Source organism: Lithobates pipiens, unplaced genomic scaffold (assembly GCF_037356315.1).
Source record: "Lithobates pipiens isolate NorthernLeopardFrog02 unplaced genomic scaffold, aLitPip1_a1.2 Scaffold_27, whole genome shotgun sequence".
Taxonomy (NCBI): domain Eukaryota; kingdom Metazoa; phylum Chordata; class Amphibia; order Anura; family Ranidae; genus Lithobates; species Lithobates pipiens.
Window position 1 is genome coordinate 206,194,523 of NW_027507788.1, and position 27,119 is coordinate 206,221,641.

At 39.7% G+C, this 27,119-nt stretch overlaps 1 protein-coding gene across 1 annotated transcript in view; it reads left to right on the top strand.

Moving 5' to 3' along the window:
- HTR3A (5-hydroxytryptamine receptor 3A) overlaps positions 1–26,721 on the top strand; it is a 40,652-nt gene extending 13,931 nt beyond the window's left edge. Inside the window, exons 5-9 of the mRNA XM_077458140.1 lie at positions 605–774; positions 8,282–8,439; positions 12,029–12,239; positions 19,674–19,904; positions 22,735–26,721. Of these exons, the coding sequence (XP_077314266.1) occupies positions 605–774; positions 8,282–8,439; positions 12,029–12,239; positions 19,674–19,904; positions 22,735–23,018 (1,054 nt within the window). The 3' untranslated portion in view covers positions 23,019–26,721. The remainder of the gene's footprint in view (positions 1–604; positions 775–8,281; positions 8,440–12,028; positions 12,240–19,673; positions 19,905–22,734) is intronic.
- Positions 26,722–27,119: the final 398 nt, after the last annotated feature.

Sequence of the window (27,119 nt, forward strand, 5' to 3'; positions counted from 1 at the left end):
TTGAGACAGTTGTAGAACAGACAATGGATACATATTATACACATAGGCAAGTGAAAAACAATAGTAAATATATAAAAAAAATAAAGGAAGAGGGGAAAAAAATGATATAAACATAATTCATACACTGAATGATTATAAACATGAATAAAACCGTAAAGAATATAAATTGGTCCATGGTAGAATGGTAGTAAAGTGTAAGGCTTGACGCGTTTTGCGGCCTTATAGCTGTTAAATATGTTATTATGAATCATGTTTGAATTAAAATAAGTTTGACTTATTATTTTTCTTAACAATATCCTTCAGGTTATGAACCTGTGGACAGCCTTATTTTATCACAAAATTACAAGAATAAAACAAAGACTGTTGTTTGCTTTTTTTGTTTGTTTTTTCAGTTTTTAATGATTTTTTACTTATTGCATTTTCATTAAGTGATAATTTTGTGAATGGCCATTTTTAGTTTCCTTTTCAATGGTTATGGCAAAAAATGTAACCAAGTTGAAAAACTGTTATTATTTTAAAACAATGGAAACAATGGAATGGAAAAAATCAAAAGTAATAGCTATCTTTGTGAAGACCATACAACGTTTTTTTGGTCTACTTTCAGTGTGGATGTTGGAAAATCTCCAGATATCCCTTATGTCTATGTCAACTATGAAGGCAGAGTTCAAAATTACAAACCTATTCAAGTAGTGACTGCCTGTAGCCTCAATATCTACAATTTCCCATTTGACCTTCAAAACTGCTCACTGACATTCACCAGCTGGCTTCACACAAGTACGTTCTATATTCTTTATATGTTCCTATGGTCTCAATCTCTAAATTGCACCATACTATTATGCATTTCAACATCCAGTGGCTGTTTTTATCATTGCTGTTTTTATTGTTATTTGTAATGCAGACTGCTGTTTAGATATTGTTTGGCAAAAAAAGTTACTTAGAGAATTTATCCATTTCACTCTTTGGAAAGGCTGTCACCATAATAAATAAATAGAGCAAAGCCAAGAAAAAGAGCATGGTTTATATTTACCTTTATGATGGGACGTGAGGGAAATCTTCATGCTTTTGAAGAGCTTCCTGCACCACTTCTGACACTTCCTGGGGTGTTGTATAGTGCACCCACTGTATTGCTTTGTCTAAATGATTGTCTTGGGTTGTACAGCAATCGTCAAGGCAGCATAGCAATTCACATAAGATAAGGCATCAAAGGATATCTTTACTGGATTAAAGATGTAAAAAGGTGTATAGAAAGCTATTCCCAATCAATAATACATCGCTACTTACCTTTAAATCAGGAAATGAAATGCCTTCTGAGGGTTGATGCGTGCTTCTGATCTAGATGGAGTTTTCACTTGGTCAAGGAGCACACAGCTTGACTGTCTCCTCTTCTTCCCGGTCTTGCAGCTCTGTGCCCTTCTAAGCCTCTGTACACATGGTCAGAGATTTCGACAACCAAATCCGTCGGATTTTGTCCGTCGGATCTTTTCCGAAACTGTTGCATACACACGGTCGGACTAAGTTGTCGAAAAATCCGATCATTCAGAACGTGATGACATAATTTTGTTACGATGGGACTACGTTCAGGCTAGTAGCCAATGGCTTTGATGTAGGAATTTGATCTAAGCATGCGTGGCACTTGGTCCGATCAAAATTCTCTACACATGATCGGAGTATGTCCGATGGAACCAGTTGGTCGGGAAATATTTCCAACAAGTTGGAAAATTAGGTCCGCCGGATATTCCGACGGAATCAGTCCGATGCATACCACACACAGTCGGATTATCCGACAACACGGTCCGATAGGACACATTCCGACGCATTCTCCGACCGTGTGTACAAGGGCTTAAACACATGGCTATGTGATATCATTTCCTTCCTTCCTACATTTTCTGGCAACATCACTTCCTGTTCAACCAGCCCCTTTTAAACCAGTCAAACAAGGTAATCAGCTTTTAGATAGCGGAAGCATTATTAAAGTGGTTGCAAAGCCTGAAGGTTTTTTACCCTAATGCATTCTATTCTATTCTAAGGTAAAAAAACCTTCTGCATGCAGCTTTCCCCCAGCCCTCCTTTATACTTACCTGAACCCAATCTCAAACCAGAGCTGGGCCCAAAAACAGAGGCTCTCCCTGCTTTCTCCTTTATTGTCTCAGAGACATTGGCTTCCGCTGCTGTCAACCAGTGACGAGGTTGGGGGCAGGGCTGGCTCGGGTGTGAGCCAAGTGCCCCCATATCAAGTAGCTTTCTGGGCACTTGACAGGTGGAGGAGACAGGAGCTCTTGCGGGGGGGGGGGGGGGGGTAGAGGGAGAGGCGGATCGGGGCTACTTTGTGCAAAACTATTGTATAAGTATGTTTGTTATTTAAAAAAAATACAATTGGATCCTTTTAATGTCACTTTTACTTCTAAATTATAACTAAAAATGCTATTCAATATTTGCAATTAAAAAAACATGAAAAATGCCAACCTGGCAACACTGGGTTCTGTGGTTCCTCCCACCAGCCTCTATGTCATTACAGAATACAATAGGGATGTAGCGACTCATGGAAGGAACTGCAGCACATAGTTGGGGAAACGCTATCAAACAACTGGGGGTGTCAGATAGCATCAGAGCTTGTAGCTCTTCAACAGATCAAATATTCTGCTCACCACCCACCAGAAAGATAAGTAAAAAGTATTGAATTTGATGGTGTGGTTTTGCTTTTTCTTTTTTATTAAAGTGGTTGTAAACCTTTTATAACTACTTTACACTACAGGCAAGCCTATAATTAGGCTTACCTGTAGCTACACTGAATATCTCCTAAACCTGCACAGTTTAGGAGATATCCCTGTATTTGCATGTGCCGACGTCATCGGCAAATGCGCACTTAAGCAAACTGAAGCAACGGCACGTACGTACTGTTGTTTCAGTTGTACTGTGCCATTACTGGCAGCTCCCATTGCATGTGAAGTGACCCCCCCCCCCCCCCGGGGAGATGTCGGCCACCGGAGCAGTGAACGAGGACCGATGCAGGGGCTTCGATCTCAGGTCAGTAATTCATAATGAGCTAGTATGCTATGCATACTAGCTTATTAGGCCTTTGTCTTGCAGTGTTTTTTAATTTCAGGATTTTTTTTAACGGGTTTTCAACCACTTTAAGTCAACAGTGTCTCTTAAATGCTGGTTTTAGAGAGCCAGAATTGAGTGAGGGGGCAAAGTGGACAATTACCAAAGACCACCACTCTCTGATAAGGACTTGTGTTGGCCTGTGTACTGCCTACTGCAGAGTGTCAGGAGGTGTCAGGGATGCACTTTCCTTCTTCTTTGTTTCATGTTTTCATTAATAGTATACACAATTTTCCTCTATTTTTTTTAGTGTGTGTTTATTATAGAATGTGATTAGTATCTCCTGTTGAGTTACTTGATCTTTTGATGTTCTGGTAATGCCATGTTCAGAATTATACCCTATATGCAAGATGTGACTTGTATAGGAGGGATCTTTTGCTTAAATCATATGTTTCTATCCTCTTTTTATACATTACAGTATGTTATTTGCATTTAAAATTTTAATTTGACATTGAGTGCTCCTACTTAGCTTACCACATTAACTAGCATTCTCAAATTAATGTATTTCCAACTATTTATTTGCACAACATTACATTTATCAACATTCAATTGAAAGTGCCCTTTAACTGTTAATATTGCCATTTTGTAGAGGTCTTTCTGTAAGCAATTACTATTCTGCTGAGTTGTAAAAATTCTGCATAATGCCATATCAGTATCACCATATCATCTAACCCTTTAGGTCATTAAAGCAGCTTAAAATATCAAGCCTGATACTAATACTTGTGCTACATCGTTGGTATATTCATTGTTAGACATGTGCAATTCGTTTCATAACTAATTAAAATTCAAATCGAAATTCAGCTGAATTATTTACTCTGAGTTGACCTTTTGTCTCATTAGACCTTTAATGAATGAACGAATCATGTCGAATTCATTATTTCGCTATAATTTCTTTCGTATTAGTAGAAATTTGTTATTTTTTTCTTCGGACATTCGGATGCATCAAAATGTCTGAAAGAAAAAAATAACGAATTTCTACTAATACGAAAGAAATTATAGCGAAAATAATGAATTCGACATGATTCGTTCATTCATTAAAGGTCTAATGAGACAAAAGGTCAACTCAGAGTAAATCTAAAGCCGCGTACACACGTAGCCGTCTGTCCGACGTACTTAATCTGGCGGACTTCCCGCCAGACTGTCCGTCGGACTTTCCGAACGGGCTACTTGCCCACACACGGCACTTTTTCAGCGGACTAATACGGCGTACTAAGTCCGCCGTACTATCCGCCCTACTTTTAAAATGAACGGACTCGCCCACACATGCGGAGGAAAGTCCGCTCATTTCGAACGGGTCTCCAGGTAGGCGGGGCCCGCGAGGGATACGTCGCGGGGCCCGCGAGGGATACGTCGCTGGCTCCGCCGCCTGGTATGGACTTAAAGGGGAACCCCAATGCCGAAAAAAATCGGCGTGGGGGTTCCCCCCACGTCCACAACAGACCCTTGTCCGAGCACGCTACAAGGCCGGCCAGGAAAGGAGGGGTGAGCGAGCGCCCCCCCCCCTCCTGAGCCGTACCAGGCCACGTGCCCTCAACATGGGGGGTGCCTTGGGGAAGGGGGGGCCGCGCCAAAGCACCTTGTCCCCATGTTGATGAGGACAAGGGCCTCTTCCCGACAACCCTGGCCGCTGGTTGTCGGGGTCTGCAGGCGGGGGGCTTATCGGAATCCGGGAGCCCCCTTTAATAAGGGGGCCCCCGGATACCGGCCCCCCACCCTACGTGAATGAGTATGGGGTACAATGTACCCCTACCCATTCACCTGTAAAATAAAGTACAAAAAAAAACCCCACAACACACAAGATAAAATAATTTATTGCACAGCTCCGGGGGTCTTCCGTCTTCGGGGGTCTTCTCGCCGGACTCCTCCGCTATCTTCTTGTAGCTCTTTTACTAGCGGAGGAGCCCGGCTTTCTTCCTCGCCGCCGGCCTCTTCTTCCGACTTTGGGGGTCTTGTCCCCCTCTTCGGTGTTGGGGTTCCCCTTTAAGTCCATACCAGGCGGCGGGGCCAGCGGCGTCTCCTTCGCGGGCCCCGCCTACCTGCAGACCCGCTCGAAATGAGCGGACTTTTCTCCGGGCGGGAAAAGTCCGCTCATTTCAAAAGTACGGCGGACTGGCACACACACGGCCGGATTGTCCGCCGAAATGCGAGTCCGCGGGAAGATTGGAGTGCAAAACTACTTTCTAAGTCCGCCATACTTTCGGGTCAAAAAAGTATGCCGGAGGCTACACACGGGGGGATTGTCTGGCGGACTTCAGTTTGCTGGACATTTCCACCCGCTTGTTTGATCGTGTGTACACGGCATTAGGGTCGGTTCATACAGGGGGCGACCTGTCAGGCAACTTAGCTGCCTGACAAGTCGTGCTCCATGCATTCATAGTTACATAGTTAGTAAGGTTGAATAAAGACACCAGTCCATCCAGTTCAACCTGAGTGTCTACAATTGTCCCTATCCCTGTACATTGCACACTCACATTGGTCCCTGCCCTCAAGGAGCCCACGATCCAAGGTCCCCATTCATATACTAGGGCCAATTTTGGACAGAAGCCAATTAACCTACCTGCATGTCTTTGGAGTGTGGGAGGAAACCGGAGTACCTGGAGGAAACCCACGCAGGCACAGGGAGAAAATGCAAACTCCAGGAAGGTAGTGTCGTGGTTGGGATTCGAACCAGCGACGCTTCTTACTGCTAGGATGAGAGTGCTAACCACTACACCACTGTGCTGCCCTAATTGCAATGGAACCATTGTAATAGGAGTGACTCCGACTTAGAAAAAGGTTCCTGTATTACTTTGGGTCGACTTCAGAGCCGCTTGCATTGACTTCTATACAGAAGTCGTTTTGCAAGCCGCGCTGAAGTCACGCTGAACTGGGCGGCTTCAGAGTCTAAAGACTTTGAAGTCGCCCCTGTTTTAACTGGCACTTACAGTCAAATCAGCTGATTCAATTTTTGCTGGAGGTTGGATTACTGACAAAGTGCATTCCTGATAACTGAGTGAGAAGGGTGTTGTATTGTATGTGAGCAGAGGAATAGAGATATTGTCATTGTGTGTGTTAATGGATTCAATAAACAAACAACTTTTCAAACTACAGATCGTTATCATGAATATATATACATACATAATTATTGAATCAAATCAATATACATACAAAACTAATCGATTTGGTATAACGAATATCAACTCTCTACAGAAATAACAAATGATCCAAACACAAATAATCATAACATAATGAATATAACAGAACGAAATTATGTATTTTACCAATGAAAACAAAACGAAACTAAACCAAATTTTCCATTGTGCAAGTCTATTCATTTTAGTTTAAATATGTTCCATTTACAACTGCTCTTTGTCTTTAGACCATTAACTAGTTATTTATTTGTGTTTAACCACTTATGGACCGCCTGCCATCATTATACTGCGGCTGTTTGAAGAGGAATACCATTGTTATGGCAGCAGATAGTGGTCCACTTTCGGATAAAACTGGGCTCAGCGGCGGATTCACCGTAAGAACACTTTTATCGGGGGCAGGAGATGGCCCCCCTCCCGCTGCGTTCCAGTCGTCTCCGCAACTTACCGGAGCCACCGGTAGCGGAGGAGACGATCGGGGTCCTATCACATGCACAGCCTGAAGCCAAGTGAGGGAAAGATGGCCCCCAGTCGGCTCCATAGCAATGGATGGTGGAAGCAATGTCAAACATCACTTCTGAATAATTCTCTTCAAGGGGATTTTTTTTTTTTTATGAAATTTTTTTTTAATTATTGCATTTTAGTGTAAATATGAGATGTGAGGTCTTTTTGACCCCAGATCTCATATTTAAGAGGTCCTGTCATGCTTTGTTTCGATTACAAGGGATGTTTCAATTTCTTGTAATAGGAATACAAGTGACCCAAACATATTTGTTTAAAAGGACAGTGTAAAAATAAAAAATAAAAAGTAAAATAAATAGGAAAAACAAAAAAATTTTAAATGCCCCTTCTCGTCGAGCTCGCGTGCACAAGCGATAACATACATAAGTCGCCCCTGCATATGAAAATAGTGTTCAAACCACACGTGGGGTATCGCCATGATTGTTAGAGCGAGAGAAATAATACTAGCACTAGACCTCCTCTGTTACTCTAAACATGTAACCTGTAGACATTTTTAAACATTGCCTATGGAGATTTTTAAGGGTAAAAGTTTGTCTCTATTCCACGAGTCAGCACAATTTTGAAGCGAGACATTTTGGTATCAATTTACTCGGCGTAACATTATCTTTCACAATATTAAAAAATTAGGCTATGTTTACTGTTGTCTTATTTTCTGAGTCAAAAAAGTGTCTTTTTTTCCCAAAAAAATGCGCTTGTAAGACTGCTGTGAAAATACCGTGTGACATAAAGTATTGAAACGACCACCATTTTATTCTCTAGGGTGTTAGAAAAAAATATATATAATGTTTGGGGGTTCTAAGTAATTTTCTAGCAACAAAAAAAAAACCTGATCTAGCTAAAAAAAACTGATTTTAACTTGTAAACAACAAATCTCAAAAAGAGACTTTGTCCTTAAGTGGTTAAACACTTTACCCTGTTTTTTAAATCCTTACATTACATAGTTACATATGTAGTCTGGTTGAAATAAAAGACACAAGTCCATCTAGTTCAATCAATAAAAGGTAAAAAGAAATAAAATCACAAAAACCTATATACGCAATACTATACCCACAGTTGAGGAGGAAGGCAAAAAAAAAAACAGCAAAGCATGAACCAATTTGCCCCAGTAGGGGAAAAGTTCCTTCCTGATCCCATGAACGGCAATCAGATATTCCCTGGATCAGCATTACCTATAAATGTTAGTATCTAGTTATATTATGTACATGTAGGAAATAATTCAGACCTTATTTAAAGCAATCTACTGAGCTGGCTTTAATTTTTTTATAAGGATATTATCAAGAAAAGCATCAAATACTCAAATTTTTGATTTAACCTTTTTAGCTGAGAATCATATTCCTTAATGGGTAGTCAGTCCACAGTCACCTTATAACCAACTTTGAAATTAACTGGGCTGCTGAACATTTCCAATTTTCACAATAGGGCCATTATGAAATATATAAATTCCACAATAGTGTCATGGTGGAATATGTTAAGTCCTGTCAATGTACCTAACTACAAATGTATTAATGCTAACATACTTCCTTTTCTAGTTCAGGACATCAATGTATCTTTATGGAGGAAACCAGAAGAAGTGAAAGAGGACAAAAGTGTTTTTATGAACAAAGGAGAGTGGGAGCTCCTTTATGTATTACCTCAATATAGAATGTTTGTGGAAAATGAAGATAGTTTTGCGGAAATGAAATTTCATGTGAGTTGTGGATTTATACTTTTTCTAAATGTCTTCATATTAACCAAGATTGATGTTCCAGTCATGATATATTTTGTTTGCTTTAAAGTTATGGAATAGCTACAGTATAGTAATGCACTTTAACTTTTTTGTAGCTTAAAGTGTGGGATATCAAAAACACAAACATACTTTACATACTCACCTATATGGCTGCAACATTGGTCCAATTCTGCAGCTATCACCCACCAACTCTAAGCACTTGTACACATGGTCGGACATTCCGACAACAAAATTCGTTGCATTTTTTCCGACGGATTTTTGTCGGAAACTGGTGTTGCGTACACATGGTCGGACAAAGTTGTTGGAAAATCCGATCTTTCGGAACGTGATGATGTTCGTTCATTGCAACGGGACTACGTTCAGGCTAGTAGCCAATAGCTTTGGTCTCGTAATTTGATCTGAGCATGCGTGGCACTTTGTCCGATCTGAATTCTCTACAAACGATCGGACAAAGTCTGATCGGATCATGTTGTCGGAAAATTTTATATCCAGCTCTCAAACTTTGTTGGTCGGACATTCAGACGGAAAAAGTCTGATGGAGCCCACACACGGTCGAATTATCCGACAACACGGTCCGATCGAACATTTTCCGTCGGAATTTCCAACCGTGTGTACAAGGGCTAAGCCCGAGAACTGAGAGATCACAGGACCACTGGTCGCTCACTGAGGAGATCGCTCATTGGAGTGGTGGGCTCTTGGGGGGGGGCATGGTGCGCCAGCTGAGCCATCTGGATGGAGGGCAGCACAGTGGTGTAGCGATTAGCACTTTCACCTAGCAGCAATAGGGTCGCTGGTTCTAATCCCGACCACGACACCATCTGCCTGGAGATTGCATGCTCTCCCTGTGCCTGCGTGGGTTTCCTCCGGGTACTCCGGTTTCCTCCCACAATACAAAGATATGCTGGTAGGTTAATTAGACCCTGTCGGAAAAATTGGCCAAGTATGTGTATGTGTTTGTAAGCGTGTCAGGACCCCATGGGGTCTAGGACCGTACCATACCGCAGATGGACACCAGCGGCAAAATAAAAAAGCACCCTGAGGCGATTCAGTTTGCATAGGTAGCACTATACAAGTCCCTCATTCATTCATGGATCCCATCCTTAAAGTCAGGATCATTCTCAAGCCTGGACTGGCTCTGTCACGTCAGTCGACTCCTGTGAACCAGAAGAGAAGTATGGCCAAAGAGGTTACTAGCCTCAGGTGATACACAGAGATGAAACATATCCTCCTACATAGGTTGCACTTGCTTATCTGCAGCCCTCTCTCCTCTACAGTCTTCCAAAACATGCCATCTACACAGTATCTCTCATCAGCATTGGTTGAGTTTTAGTGCCACATAAAGCTGAGTAGAGATGGGCATACCAAGGTTTTTTTTATTTATTATTTCCAACCAGTTTAGTTAGTATATCTGTTAGTATATCTTAGTATACTTAGTTAGTATATCTTTAGTTAGTATATCTGTTATTTTTTGTGTTTCACAGCAAAACATATCATCAATTTTAAAATTTTGTGACCTATCATAGGGTATAGCATGCAGCTTTGCATGTCTTCCCTTACTTTCCTATCACCATTTTGTTTTGTCAATTTTACTGGCCAGAGGCTTAGAAAACATAGTGTTCCTTTGCAGTTATAAGATTCTAAAACTTCCACTTATATTTGAATTTGCTCATACCTAATTTTAAATAGAGCTGCACAATTAATCATTAAAAAAATCATGATCTCGATTCAACACCTGAGATGATCTCTAGTGCAGAGTTTGACGATTCTTTATTTTTTTTTTAAATTCTTTATTTCTTTGCAAGAATACAAAACATAAGTTGTTAATAATAATTACATATAAGAAATACTTTCTAGTAACCAAATATTCCATTAAACATCATCAATAAAGTACAATATAATATATTCCTGCCATTTTTTTAAACAAAACAAAACAAAACAATATCAATACGATATCCAATACAATATCCAATCCCCCTAGCAGTCCTCCTCCTACTCAGGAAAAAAAAAAGGGGGGAGGGAAGCCAGTCCCACCCAACAGAGGGTGTGGTTTACATCACTCAACCAGTTCATCTAATCCTCCGTTTCTTCTCCAATCAATCTCTTCCCCTCCTCTGACTGTAAAAAAAATTCCCATGGGGCCCAGATTTGTGCTATAACTTCCCTTTCCTCAGGAGGCATAGGGATCAAATTCTCCATGATCCCAATTTTCCTTACTTTGTTTAACCATTGCGAAATTCGCGGTGCCCCCGTTTCCTGCCAACAAATGGTTATGCAGCTTTTAGCTGCATTCACCAGATGGCATAACATTGAATTCTTATATCTCTCTAATGGGATATGTGTACATTGTAATAAGAAAAAGGCCGGATCTTCCTCAAGATGATATTCAGTAAACAATTGAGAGATTTTCCGAACCTCTTCCCAAAACTGTCTAATCACTGGGCAATGCCCAAAAATATGGACAATAGAGCCTCTCTCCTTACCGCACCTCCAACATCTATCTGATGTTTCTGGAAAAAAGGTATGCATTCGTGATGGAGTATAATACCAACGCATTAATACTTTATAATTTAGTTCCTGTATCTTAACACATCTAGATGATTTCAAAGTCAGATGTATTATTTTCTGACGTTGGGTTGGGGTAAAGGTTTGTCCGAGATCTCTTTCCCATTTATCCAAACTCACTATATCATTATCCTCCAAAGGAGAAATTAACAATGCATATATTTTGGAGATAATATGGGACAGGGACTCCTTCTTCTCGCAGTATCAAAATCCTTAGTCGGTCCTAAAGTGTCCAAGAAATGTTTAACCTGTAACGCCTGCCAAAGGGGTAATTCATATTGTCCTCCTGACTGCATTAACATTTCTATTGATGGCCATTTTTTAGATCTCAAGAAATGTAATGCCTGAAAACATCCCTTCTCTCTTAAATTTCTAAATATTCCTGGTTCCAAGCCAGGCAGGAATTGTGGATTCCCTAAAATGGGAAATAAAGGAGATTTTACCGATTCTTTCATATAACAAGTGGAGAGACTTATCTGCTCTCTCAGCTGTCAAAAGTAAACATCCGGGCAGTCTGCCAAGTTTTTAATATGGAACATTGTAACTAAGCTTCCTTCTTAGATCAAAAGGATACACTTCTGTTTGTAAAGAAAAAATCTGTTTTTCAACAACGTGTAAATGCAGGACGTTTAACCACTTAAAGTCTAAATCTTTTTCTGACACTTCTTTCTTAAGTTAAAATCAATATTTTTTGCTAGAAAATTACTTGGAACACCCAAACATTATATATATTTTAGCAGAGACCCTAGGGAATAAAATGGCAATTGCTGCAATATTTTATGTCACACTGTATTTGCCCAGTGGCCTTTCAAATGCAATTTATTGGGAAAAAATACACTTCAATGAATAAACAAAAAGAAACAAAAACGCAGCGAGAATCATGAGAGAATCGTGATCTATCTTCTAAGCAAAAAAATTGTGATTCTCATTTTAGCCAGAATCGTGCTGCTCTAATTCTAAATGATTATTTTCTTATTTGTTTTAACAGGTTGTAATTAAAAGGCGACCCCTTTTCTATGCTGTCAATCTGCTTCTTCCCAGTATGTTTCTCATGGTGATGGATATAATTGGGTTCTATCTTCCCCCTGACAGTGGAGAAAGAGTCTCGTTCAAGATCACCCTACTTTTGGGTTACTCAGTTTTCCTCATTATCGTTTCAGACACCTTACCAGCTACTGCTATTGGAACCCCATTAATAGGTACAGTGGAGGGTTTTATTAGTGTTTATTTATTATTTGTTCTGTGGTCCTATCTTATACTCTATGGTCAAAAATGTGTAAATACCTGATCATCATACCTATTTGAGCTTGTTGGACATTATGTTTCAAAACTATGAGCACTAATATGGAGTTGCTTCTCCCACTTTTTGGGTTTAACAACATCTATTTTTATGGGAAAGCTTTCCACAAGATTTTGGAGTAAATCTAAGGGAATGTAAAAACATTTAGAAGATTAGATACCGATGAGAAGACCTGGCCTGATGTTTGGCAAGTTGGTTCCAACTCATCCAAAAGGCGTATGACCTAGAGTATTCTATTGCCAATATTTGTTTATGGAAATGTCATAGTTATGTGCTTGATTTTATGTACCTGTAAAGAGTGGGTGCAGCAGAAAAATCTGAAATCAATAATTTTTGAAGGGTGTACACATACTTTTGGCCATATAGTGTATTTGGTTGACTTTTATTACATCTATTGTCTTAACCTCCCTGGTGGTATGATTCAGTCTGGTTTTAGGTGCTGAAAGCGGTACAATTATTTTGCATGGAAATCTGGCTTTTATTTTGTAGTCCTGTAATTCTTAGGAATAACTCTCTTAAATCTCTTCAAACCAGAGTCTAGCAGACATCCCGGGTATGATAAAGTTTATAATATAATAAAGAATAATAAAAATTATTCAATAATGTAATCAAATCCTAAAACACTGAAAAAGGGACACTTTTTGGTTGCTATGGACAATCTCCAAATTCCAGGCAGAAAAAACAGTATTTATAATATAAAAGTGCATGCAGGGCACTGCACAGACCACTAGGGACAAAGGGGGTGTGTAATTTTGTAATACAGTACTGTAATCTGTAAGATTACAGTGCTGTGTGTGTTTTGTGTCTTTTTACTTTTTTGAATTTGCCGCCGTTCTCCACTCCCGTGCGCCGTAACGCCGCAGGTAACGGAGCTCGGCGGCATTCGGCACTGTGAATCGAGCGGAGGACAGCTCGATCACACAGCGCGGGGGACATCGCTGGATCCAGGGGACAAGGTAAGTAAGTCTCACTGCGTCCTCCCCTGCATCCAGCGAAGCGATCCCGAGTCTGGCTCAGGGTTACCGCTCCTGCTAGAAAATTCCCAACCCGAGCCAGACTCGGGATTACCGCTAGGGAGGTTAATTAATATAGGCAAAAGCCGGAGAAAGGAAATGGAGAAGCCTTGGAATTTTTGTTGACTGAATTGTAGATTCTGAAAAATGAATACAAATTAACATTAATCTTTATTCTTTGTTTTATCGAATCCCCCTAGGTCTGAAATGACCATTCAGCCAAGCAGGCATGTGCCTATAGGCAGCAGAGATGAAAAAGCAGCCTTTTATTGTATAGTTATCGACACATTTTTTTTTACACCATCAGTTATCTCATATAATGTCATGTACACATTATCTCAAAATTTAAAGTCAGATTAGGACTAGAAAAACAAGGAAATGTTCTGTGTGAGGTGATTCTATTAAAGGGGTGCAGATCGTAGAGCTCCAGAGAACAAAATACATCTCTGAATAGGTCAGGAAGCATAAAATGAATATATTTATCAGTATGACTAAGTTTGAAGGATAGCCTCTCACCTTCTATTCACTAACCTTCAATTGTTAAAGCAAGACTGACCATTTTGGGCATTTGCTCATTTAGCTTCCGTACCAACCCTACCTCTAAAGGTAACATTCTCCATCTACGAATTCCTGATTGTCAAATAATACCATCTTCAGTGTTTCATTGTTTAATAAATAACCCTTTTTACAGGAATGAATTGTTTTTCTATGTGAGGCATTTTCAAATGTTATTAGTTTCTCTCCTTGAGCAAGAAGGACTATTGTGTCCCTGGGTCTAATTACTTTTCCAAGGGTGTTGCTATTTTATTACTTCTAAAACTGTATCAGTACAGAACTATCAAATAGTAAAATGATGTTTGAAAATTTCTGAGATGTCTTAGCACAATAAAAATTAATGATCTGAACATATACATCAATGTCTTTGAGGTAGTAAAAGGAGACAGATGCAGCCAAGGAGAGCACATTAGAGTCAAGATAAAAAGAGAAAAAAGGAAACATCTGGTGTTTAAACAAATAAACATTTTGAGTAGTTATTGCAGAATACCAATATCTGTTTGAGTGATTCATTAATGCATAGAACAAATTAAATATGAGTTTTATACATTGGGGTTGATAAACTACAGGGGCAGAAAGTAGCACCTGATGGTAAATGATGTTAAAGCATCTACATTTGGTTGAATGAACCTTATACTATATTGTGTAAACCTCAGAGTGTGTGTGTGTGTGTATGTGTGTGTGTGTTCTTAGGTGGGTATTGGGTCTTTTGGAAAGTCTAATAATATTGCCCTAGAGTTTAAAAAAGAAAACAAAAGTGCCCCCCCCCCCCCAAAGAAAACTGAAAAAAAAACGAATTAAAAACAGAAATTTGAATGTACACTACAAACAAAATGTAGCACTCTAAAAGTGTATATAAAAACCTGTGATTACCTATAACAATACTAAACCCATAACATTTTTTGCTGAGGAAGAAAAACCCCTGGCCAACAATATATAGTGCAATGATTTTAGTGATTGTCATTGCAGATCCCTACCTGTTTTGTTGTAGGTACTGATAGGCCATTGAGAAATCCTCAAATGTTTGGGTTCAATCTGATGTTCTGCTTAACTTCAATCAAATGATTAAACCCAGAGTTATACAAAACAACCAGTATTTCTCTAGACAGCTAGTGCCTAACCTGCTGCCCAAGACATTTACTATGGAGTCTTCTGTGGATTTCAGGGATTTCTCAGACCAGTGAAGAAGAAAAAAATATTCTTGTAGAAGTTTAACAATTTGGTCTATTTCTTTTACACTGAGCCACTTTCTATATACTGCCAGTTCATTTTCTCTTGGTATGTTTTATTTCCTTTGATCTTTTTCATGGATATTGCTAAGAGAAATTCCAAATTTGGCACAAGTGATTTTAAACGGACTATACTTAGCACACATAGGAAAGCATCCATGTTTAAAGGGGCTGTAATAATATTGATCTCTGGCAGCCCCAAGTAATCTGTCTCTGGTCTATGATTGTTCTCCTGAAGCATATCTTCAGTTTCCCAACAAACCTTTAGCATATTCTCAATCTTTGACTGCCTTGTGTAGTATGTTGCCAATCTCTAACCATCTCTTATAGCATGTCTTAACATTTCCTGTTGCATGTTTGTCACCCCCAACTGCTTTCTCTAGCATTATGATCACTGGATGTTATGTGTGGCCAGTGCATTACCCAAGATTTATTTGAACAAGAAACCAAAAAGCCAAATGGATACTCACAGACAATGGAAGTGACAAGCATAACAAGTCCATTCTTTGACCAGTGGGGCATCGAGTGACCTGACTTATATATAGCTGTGTCATCAGCTGATGCATTTTGGAGACACACCCCTTCCTCAGAGGTGTGGCTGACTGGTGTTCGCCTCTTCCCCTCCTAATAAATGTAAAGGCACCCCAAAGCTCCATCTCCATATAGACAAAACTGTCTTTACTTATGTGACAGATGGCATGAAATTTGTGTTATGTCTGAAACTAATGATCCACGTGGAACTGGCTGTGGGAAATTCCTACCTGCATGCTCACAGCCACCATTATCCTAGATGGATTAAGAACGTGCTCTTTGGGCAGTTTTGTCGGCTTAAAAGAACTTGCACACGACTACAAGATTATGATGAGCAAAGAATGATCTGAAAGAAAAAGGTTCTGTTCAAAGGGTATGCAAATTCTGTAGTAGAGGAAGCATATGAAAAATACAGAGCCAGGTACATTGGTGACAATAGTGACATTCCAGTTAGCCATCGTAAACTTAGGAGCTCATACCAAAGAAATGACATCACATTTTGTACTTGGCACAATCACGAGGCATTTCATATTAAGCAGATTCTGCAGAAATATTTGGGCATACTTCATCAGGATCCCCGTTTGACAAAGGCTATTTAAGAGTACTCTGATGTGATTTTCCAAACCCAAAGACTTACGCAGCCATATAGCCCCCAGTTGGGTCTGAGCTGTTAAAAACAACTTGGCCAGAGAGGCAAATACAGGTGCAGAGTTTCATGGGGGTCATGGGGAGCGATGGCATTGCATATTGCATCAGACAGTTTATCAACTGTGGTTATCAATATGTTGGTATACTGTATTGCCTCATTTGTACCTGTGGTCACCTTTACATTGGTCAAAACTCATGCACTTTGCAAGTTAGATTTGGCAAACACAAAAGAAACATCATACATGGGTATGATAAACACTCTGTCCCTTGTCACTTTTAAGAGAAGCATGGAAAGAATCCTATGGTTTTGAAGGTTTTTAGATGTGAGAGCATCACAGAGGATGTAGATACTGGAAGGCGGTACTGTAAGTTATGTAGGAGAGCAACCCTCTGAATCCACCACCTTGGTACATTGGCCCCTAAAAGTCTCAATGAGGGACTGTTCATCAACTAAATACTAAACACAGAGTGGCCACTTAAATACAAGCTGGCACACTCTGCAGCAGACTGAGAGGTTGAGCTCACAGTGCCTCTCACTTCTTGTCAGAGGCACTGAGTTTAATGAACAGCTTAAAGTCTTGGACCAATTGTAAAGTACTATTGGTCCCAGCTATCCAATAAAAATGCTGCAGTGGAGGCACGCCTCATACTGCAGAAGGGGCTTGTTTCTAAAAGACAAGGCTCCCTTCCAGCCCAGTAATCTTAACTACAAGGAAAAAATGTGTTTTTGGGTATAAGATTTACCCACAATCCCATGTTTTTCTCACACAATTAAGAGGGAGAAACTGATTCTCTTGAAAAGGTACTGTTATATTCAAGCTAAATCATATATTTATATGCTATATGTTATAACCATAACATCATTTATTATTTATCTATTTACTGTGAAATTACCGGTTGGAAGATATAACTTCAAACTTCAGTAATTTGTCCATTAAGCAACCTGCTTGAGTACAGATTTTGAAAATATAGTAAATTACCATAAAAACAATATATAATAATTATTTGTATATTACTTATGGTAATTAACCCCTTGCTACCCAGGCCAATTCTAACACTTCTCTCCTACATGTAAAAATCATATTTTTTTGCTATAAAATTACTCAGAACCCCCAAACATTATATATATTGACACCCTAGGGAATAAAATGGCCATTGCAACTTTTTATGCAACACAGTATTTGCTCAGCAATTTGTTTAAACGCCGTTTTTTTTTTTGTTAAACTGTTTCATGAATAAAAAATAAAAAACACTAACATTAGTCCGATTTTTTTGTATAATGTGAAAGTTGATGTTACTTCGAGTAAATAGATACCTATCATGTCACACTTTAAAATTGTGGAATGCTGCCAAACTTCAATACTTATAAATCTCCATAGGTGATGCTTTTTTACAGGTTACATTTTTAGAGTTACAGAGGAAGTCTAGTGCTAGAATTATTGCTCTCGCTCTAATGATCGCAGCTTATGTAACCTGTGTGTATCTAGCTCTGATAGTAACCAATGCCTCACCACTGACCTCACCGCACTTCTCTGATATGGAGGGGTAGCTTTGGGGTGCCTTTACATTTATTGGGAAAGAAACACCAGTTGGCCACAGCTCTGAGGAAGGGGCGCGTCCCAGAAATGTGTCAGCTTGCCGACACTACTATGTATTAGTCAGGTCACTAAATGCCACATTGGTTGATTAATGGACTTGTTGTTATGCTTGTCACTTCCATCATCTGGGAGTATCCATTTGCATTTTTGGTTTCTTGTACAAATAAATCTTGAGTAATGCACTAGGCATTTGTGTCCTCGTGTGTGTGTGTGCTTCTTTATAGTTCCATTTTGGATTCCCCCATCTGAGGAGGGCTGCATAGTTGAAGTATTGCACTAGAAGAAGCATAGACTCCACAGAGTTACATAACTTGATCTGATGACTGTCCTTTGAGCCCTGGAGTCGTTGTTTGTTTGTTCAGATATCAGGGGCAGTACTTGAGGCCCCCTATATCAAGCAGGTTGACCACCACTGCTCTAGACATCTAGAAATCTGCATGAAGTATCTGAACAAAGATAAAACTCCCATTGGAATATTGAGGTCTCCACACTCTGTTCAACAGCTGCCCTAGACGCCTAGTAAACCAAATACTAACCTAATTAGTAGACTTGTGCACAATGGAACATTTTGTTTAGTTTCGATTCATTGTCATTCGTAAAATACATCATTTTGTTCTGTTATATTCGTTATGTTACGTTAATACGTTTTCGGATAATTCGTTATTATTCGTAGAGTGTCGAATTCATTTTGTTCGTATCCGTTGAAATTCACTATTTATGTATGTATAGACATTCGAGAAAATGATTCGTAGTTTGGAAAGTCATTTGTTTATTGAATCTTTTAACACACACAATGACAATATCTCTTCTCCTCGGCTCAAATACAATACAACACCCTTCTAACTCAGTTCTCAGGAATGCACTTTGCCAGTAATTCAACCTCAAGCACAAAATTAATCAGCTGATTGGACTATAAGATTTACTTTGAGCTGACCTTTTGTTTCATTAGATCTTTAAAGGATTACCGAATCATGTCGAATTCATTCGAATTCATTCGTTATATTTCTTTCGTATTCGTTGTTATGCGTTATTTTTTTATTTGGACATTCGGATGCATCCGAATGTCCGAAAGATGAAAAATTTGGCCGAATTTCGATTTGTTACGAAACAAAATGCACAAGCCTACTAATTAGGATGTTGCTGCAGGCATGATGTGGGTGTGTTGCAGGCTATGTAAAGTAGCTATTCATACCCAGGGACTAAACTGTTGCTTTTTTTACTGGGAAAAAAATCTCTAAATGAGAAAACAGCTTAGACAAACTCATACTCATGCATAATCAGCTTAAAACGGGAAGAATAAGGACTGAAAAAATGAATTTGTGGATTTCTGTCACTTTCCGTGGAATGCTAAGAGAGAGGATCTGCATGGTAGAATCACAAGATCAGTCTGAGTACAGTAATAAAAGAACAACCATAGGCCTAAAACAGAAAATTACATTTATGGGGAAGTTTGTATTTGCATATAGAATGTCATGGTTTAGAAAATAGTTTGTGTACCAATTATGTTTGTTCGATTTCTTTTCCTAAAATTATAATTATTTTTTTTTTATTTTAAAATCCTTTAATGAGTGGCTACTAAAGTGGCAAACAATGATATTTTGAGCTGAAATGTAGCAAGCTTTCGTATATGTTTTATATTTTGCATCTAGGCAAATGTAATAATAAGTTGCTTCAGTGTTTTTCAATAAACAAAGTTATAAAAGATTTTCTATGCTGATAACATTAATTTTGATTCTGTCTTTTTGTCCTGACTTGGTAGGTGTCTACTTTGTAGTTTGCATGGCACTCCTGGTGATTAGCTTGACTGAGACAATATTGATTGTTCGATTAGTACATAAGCAAGATCTCCAACCTCATGTTCCTGAGTGGGTGAAAAGGTTGGTACTGGAAAAGATTACATTTTTATTATGCATTCGGGACAAGAAGAAATATAGTGTCTCTGGAATCCACAGTCCTAATATGTCCCAAGAAATGGAGAATAGCAGCACAGGTAAAATATCTTACTGTTTTTAAAGTTTATCATACTTTGGCTGATTGGTTTGTTCAACACTTTTGCTTCTAGGCTTCTGGCTGTCTTTTCTGCAGCTCATCGCTGTCCAAGGTAACAACCACTCTGACCGATGTAAGGGTATAACTGGCCATTTCATGGGTGTTTTGTACATACTTTCTGTGTCATAATCAAACTAAAAATATGTATTTTTTAAATATATAGTATATCATATATTTTTAGTTTAGACATTACTGTCAAGTATATACATTAGGGGTGATGGGAGTGATATGTAGCCAAATCCTAAACCAGCAAAGTCAGTTTGCTCATGCAGTCCTAAATGGTCACCACATCTCTGCTACAGTTTGCTTATCTTCCCTGCCTGCATTTGTTAAGCCCCATACACACTATCAGATTTTCTGCTGATTTTTGCCCTCAGATTTACCAAAACCATATAATATGAGGTCAAACCTTAGGAGTTTCAATTTGTATGCAATCAGGCAGGCCCTTGCACTACATGGTTTTGGTAAACCTGAAGACAAAAATCAGCAGAAAATCTGATAGTGTGTATGGGGCTTTAGACAGGAGTAGGAGAAACAAGAGAAATGCTGTGATTGTTCAGAGAGGGGAGGCCCAGGGCATTGTGGGCAGCCACTTCCCTGACCCCTCAAGAGACATATGGAGGCCATCAGGGAAAGTGCAGCCTGCACCACTCATGATTTAGCCAGAGGCACAGCAGCCTATTTCCACCCATCTCCTTTCAGCCTACAGAAACAGTCTGCTGATAAGAGGACACCACCCCCCCCCCCCCCACCAGTTTCTGTCTTTTAACCATTGCTGCTACCAGTATAGCTCTGCCCATGATACCTTGAGAGTATTCCCTCTATAGCCCACAGAGTACCAACACCATCACTTTGAGGATGGGTGCTCCAACAAAGGTTTAATGGCCCCACCGCCATCAGACTTGTTTGTTACTCCACTGTCCAGCTGATTAGACTGGGCCTGTACACAGTAGTTAGGCTGCCCTACTATTATTACTCTTATTGACACTGCCACTTGCATTGCCTCACATTGCCAGGGTATATTTCTGCTGATGTTTTTGTGTTAACATTGTTCCCTTTTGTTCATCTAGTGCAGCTGGGGAATGAACAGTATATGTTTGGTCAAGGCCTCCATCAGGGGGGCCAGCCCATATACATGTAGGGGGCCCGGGCATCCAGAGGGGCCTGGATTGGGGATGTCTCTTACCAGGATTGGGCTGTCTCTTTGCTATATGGTGATGACTCTTTTCTGAATATATGGGGATGTCACTGCTGGAGTGGGCCATCTCTTTGCTGGATGGGGATGTCTCTTTGCTGAAACTATGGGAATGTATCTTTGCTGGATTGGGATGTCTCTTTGCTAAATATATGGGATGTCTCTTTACTGGATATATGGGGATTTCTCTTTGCTGGATATATGGGGATTTCTCTTTACTGAATATATGGGGATGTCTCTTTGCTGGATTGGGATGTCTCTTTACTGGATATTTAGGGCTGTCTCTTTGCTGAATTGGATTCATTTTTGTATACTAAATTGTAAAGTGTCAAAATAAAAGTGGGTGCATTGATGGACTTGGTGGGGTGGCCAGTGGGTAGATTCTGTGGGATGGCCAGTGGACAGGACCTGGGGGAAGTTGGTGGTCAGGCAGGCTTGGGGGGGGGGGGCAGGGCTAGAAATGTGTAAAGAGCCCCAACATTTCTGAGTATTTGACATTTATGACCTTGTCACTGTTGAAACTGTTCAACCAACAGTTCCCTTATAGAGCTTTTTTCTGTTTAATTAAAGCCCATTTACCAATACCAGCGTGTCTGGGAGTTGTCAAGTCCAGTTAAGGGTTGGTCATCACTGGGGGGTGCAGGAAACACCAAACTTTTCCATAAGTGCATATGAAGATAGTGCTACACTTACCGTTTATACTCGAGTATAAGCCGGCTTTTTCAGCACATTTTTTATGCTGAAAAAGCCCCCCTTGGCTTATACTTGAGTGAGTGTCTCCCGCTGTGTCATGCTGTCTTAACTGTTGGACAGCTGTCCACTGTAACAAAGCCCTGCCTCCTCCTCATCTGTGATAGATGGAAAACTGAACACTGATGCCATGCTGTGAAACTGAATCAGTGTTCCATCTATCATGGATGAGGAGGAGGCAGGACTTTGTTACAGTGGACGGCCGCTGAACAGTTAAGACAGTTAAGACTGCTTGACACAGCGGGAGACACCCACTATTTTGGTTATCAAAGGTACAGGTGGGCACAGTGAGGCTGCAAATGGGCACAACAAGGCTGCAGATGGGCACAGTGAGGCTGCACATTGGGCACAGAGAGGCTGCAGATAGGTAGAGTGAGGCTGCAAATGGGCACAGTGAGGCTGCAGATGGGCACAATGAGGCTGCAGATGGGCACAGTGAGGCTGAAGATGGGCACTGATGATACAGGTGGGCACAGTGAGGCTGCAGATGGGCACAGTGAGGCTGAAAATGAGCACAGTGAGGCTGCAGATGGGCACAGTGGGGCTGAAGATGGGCATTGTTTACCCAGTAGTTGCTGCATTTCCCACCCTAGACTTATACTCGAGTCAATACGTTTTCACTGTTTTTTGTGGTAAAATTAGGTGCCTCGGCTTATATTCAGGTCGGGTTATACTCAGGTATATACGGTACATCTGTTCTAATAAAATTGAGGATTTTATATTAACTGAGTATAAGAAAACTTAATTTCTTTCCTCATTTTTAGTTGTTATGAAACTAATGACTATGGAAGAAAAATCTTACACTAACGCACATTGTGTCTTACAGCTAAGCTGGCCCATTACAACTCAGAAAACACTAAAGAATATGACAGATCGATAGGAGCCATTGTACCTACACAGGAAAGCTCTATAGTAGTGGATAACATCCTCCATGAAATTGTATCTATCCGGCAGTATTTGGAAAAGAGAGATGAATACCGTGATATAGCAAGGGAGTGGCTACAGGTCGGCTATGTCCTTGATGTTCTACTTTTCCGCATTTATCTGGTGGCAGTGCTGGCGTACACAGTTACCTTGGCAACCATGTGGTCCTACTGGCAGCAGGCCTAAAACCTAATTTGAAGGAAGTATGCTGCAAAGCCTTATTCAGCATGCATTATATATGTTAATAAATTTAAAGAGACCCCATCATTAACAGGCATTAACTGGAAGTTTTTCTCTTTTTCATATAGTGCAGCCCAAACTTTAAGGAATTGGTGTCTGTGCTGTTATTTGGTTTTATTTTTTTCCTACCCAGTGTCAAGCTGTAAGATCCCATGAAGACTGATGTGTCACCTGCCTATGCTCAGGGCTGACCTTCGTACTCTGTGTCCTTGTTGATTAAAATGTTCTAGTTCGGACTTAACAAGGGGACCTCTGCAGAGAGGCCAATGTTTCTACACAGAGCAGGGTCCTTTTCTGCAGCATATGGGCAGGGGGTAGACTTTTCTACTCAGGCTGTGGCTGCTTTCTAATGAAGACAAAATATAAGACCTAGTACACCTTTTGTTTTGATGTGCCTGGAAAGTATTTAACTGATTTAAACCAAAGGTTTCATTGGACTTTATGTATAACTCTTGTGATACACTTTTATGTATGAACTAGCTGTACATGCATATTTATATATAGTAATATGGTTGACTAAGATTCATTTTACGCTACATGAATATATTAGCTCTATTACACAATGGGGGCGATCTCCTAAAACCTGAGCGCTGAGACTCTGGTGCAGCTCTGCATGGTAGCCAATCAGCTTCTAACTTCAGCTTGTTCAATTAAGCTTTGACGATAAAACCTGGAAGCTAATTGATTTCCATGCAGAGTTGCACCAGATTTTGCTTGCTCCAGTTTTAGTAAATCTCCCCCAATGTGTATAATAGAGAAATTATGAGATTATATGAGAGCTTTGCCCCCATGCCATATCTCTCCCTCCCATGTTTGTCAAAACCAGGGATCTTCAAACTACGGCCCTCCAGCTGTTGCGAAACTACACATCCCATGAAGCATTGTAAAACTCTGACATTCACAGACATGACTAGGCATGATGGGAATTGTAGTTCCTGAACAACTGGATGGCCATAGTTTGAAGACCCATGGTCAAAACTGTGTAAAGAAAAACTGTCTGAAAAGGAAAGAATTTAGAAGAACTGAGAAGTGCAGCAGAGAACATGCAGCAAATATAATATTTCATTATATTGCCTTACTCTATTGTCTATCTATTTTCTTTATCTCACTCGTGTATTTTCCTCCTTTTACTAAATTATGATTGGAGAAGGAAAGAGCAGAATGACGTAGCTCGGGGCAGAATTGTGAATGGCTTTGTATGTTATTGTTAGTGTTTTGAATTTTATTCACTGGGCAATGCAAAGGCATTGGAGGGATTGGCAGAAAGGAGTGGCAGACACTGAACGGTTGGTAAGGTGGATAACTCCGGCAGCAGCATTCATGATAGACTAAAGAGGGGATAGCTTGTGGAGGGGTAGACCAACGAGGAGGGAGTTACAATAGTCAAGGCAAAAGATAACAAGGGAGTGAATAAGTTGCTTTTTGAGATGTTTCGGAGGTGAAGTCTGGACGATTTGGACAATGATTGCATTTGGGGCTGAAACAGCAGGTCAGAGTCTAGGATTACACCTAATACCTTGGCATGAGGGGTGGGACTGATGGTTGTATTATTGATTATGAGCTCGGTTTTAGAAAGATTACGTTTGAGGAAGTGTATAGATGACGGGATCAATAAAAAAAAACAACTTAAAATTCTCAACTGGGGGCATTTAGGTGCGTATAAAATTTGAACAGACTAGGATCTATTCATGCTCTACAGATTATACGGGTATAATAACACTTGTCCTTGAACAAAAGCAAACATTGTAAACCACACCGGGTCATAGCCCAGGACAATAGGTTAAAACTGTTCAGTATAAGTAGGCTTGAGTAACAGTAGATTCTTAGGGGACAGAGGTCTCAAGCCCTTAAAAAGAGCAAAAAACACTTGCAAAGGGGTAAAATCAACTAGTTGGTGAGTAATTTGTCTAAGAGGAATTGTTTCATGTAGGTATTTGGGCTTTGTATGTAGGATGAAGTAGTTTGCAAATAATATAGTTGTATAAGAAGTTCCATAATACAGGATAAAAAAGAGACTGACTCTGGGGGCCAAAAAGGGAAGAGAAGTATTAAGAACAGGATATGAAAGGGATTGAGATGGCAGGACCCAGAGCAGTTGAGAAAATGAGGTTCCATCCTCCTCCGCTTAACCTCCCTGGCGGTATGATTATTTCAGATTTTAGGTGCTGAAAGCGGTACAATTATTTTGCATGAAAATTTGGCGTTTTATATTGTAGACCTATAATTCTTAGGAATAACTCACTTAAATCTGTCCAAACCAAAGTCTAGTAGACATCCCGGGTATGATAAAGTTTGAAAAATGAAATAATAAATTATAATATAATAAATAACTATAAATAATTATACCAAATAATAATATAACAATAATAAAAAATATTCAATAATGTAATCAAATCAAAAACACTGAAATTTGCTCAGTTGCAGAATTGTCACTGTCATTACTTTTCAATATTTGATGACGGATCTCCCCACAAATCGCTATAGCTCAATTCTGCGAGTGATTCTAATTTATTATCGCTGTTTTCTAGCTGGTCCAAAACCACTTTTGATGTAAAAGGACAGTTTTGGTTGCTATGGACAATCTCAAGTTTCCAGGCAGAAAGAACAGTTTTTATAATATAAAACTACATGCAGGGCACTGGGCAGACCACTAGGGACAAAGGGGATGTGAAATAATTACATACAGCAATGTAATCTGTAAGATTACATTATACTGTATGTATACTATGTGTTTTACTTTTTGAATTTGGCACTGTTCTCCATCCCCATGCGTCGCAACGCTTGCAGGGAACGGAGCCTGGCGATGTGATACATCGAGCGGAGGACGGCTCGCTCGTACAGGAGGGACATCGCTGGATCCAGGGGTAAGTAAGCTCTTCCTGGATCCAGCGATGTGGTCCCGAGTCTGGCTTGGGGTTACTGCTAATGGTACTAAATTTTCACCCTGAGCCAGACTCGAGAATACTGCCAGGGGGGTTAAAGGTGTCAGAGTTACTGCATATACAGTTAGCTCAGGAGTTGAGAGTTTTCATCCATCATAACTAAACAATGTCAACAGGTCCAAATTCTGTTGATACATCCAAAAATGAGATGACATTTACTGATGTTAGCTTGTGCTTTAGATTTGGAGACCAGTGGACGTACTTTAAAGCCCCACTCCAAAACTCCCCCACTAAAAATTTTTATTTAGTTTTCAATATAGCATGGCAGGTTTTAACACTCCATCAGGTTTGTACTACTGACATTGATTACAAAGGGGAGAGTTCACTTCATTTCCTGTCAGGGCAGAAAGTGATGGGCAATATCTCCTAGGGGTACAAAGACAAAAACCGAAGTGTCGGGAAGGATTAGAACTTCTAGTAATGTTTTTATTGCTGTCTGTGTCTTCTTGTTCCACTTAATACCCACAAATTCAATGTCCACAAAGGGGTCACAGACAAATTTCTTGGCAAAAGTTCTGACTCTCACTCATCCAATCGAAAACTAATAAATAAGAACCTTTTGCCTGGAGTTTGGCTTTAAAATAACTATTATATTATGTATCCTTGGTCGTGTCCCATGTAATTACTAGTAAAATGAAATGTCTCTTCTAATTTGTATTCCTTATGAAATGCTTGATACAAAATAAAACCAACCTTGAACTATCATAGTATTGCTTAATTCAGTTTGTTTTGAGACGGACAAGAGAGGATGACACATACAGCTGGTCATGGAATGTCCTGTTTTATATGTTTATGAACATGGCAGAGGCTTTTAGAATAAGTGACTCAAAGTAATAGCATGCCACAATATATAGTGATGATTGTCATACAAAAGAAATTGTAGATTTTGTAGAGCTGGAGAATAAAATGAGAACCATCCAAAAATGGACACTGGTTGACTTGAGCTTAGCACTAGAGTGAAAATTTAATTTACCTTTATTGTTTTATTAGGGTGTGCTTTTAGTTTCTTAAATATCAGTGTAAGAAGCACATGTCATTTTACAGTATTTTCTATTAAATATGTCCATTCTTTAAGGTATAAAAGTCATTATCCCTAGGTGGCGTG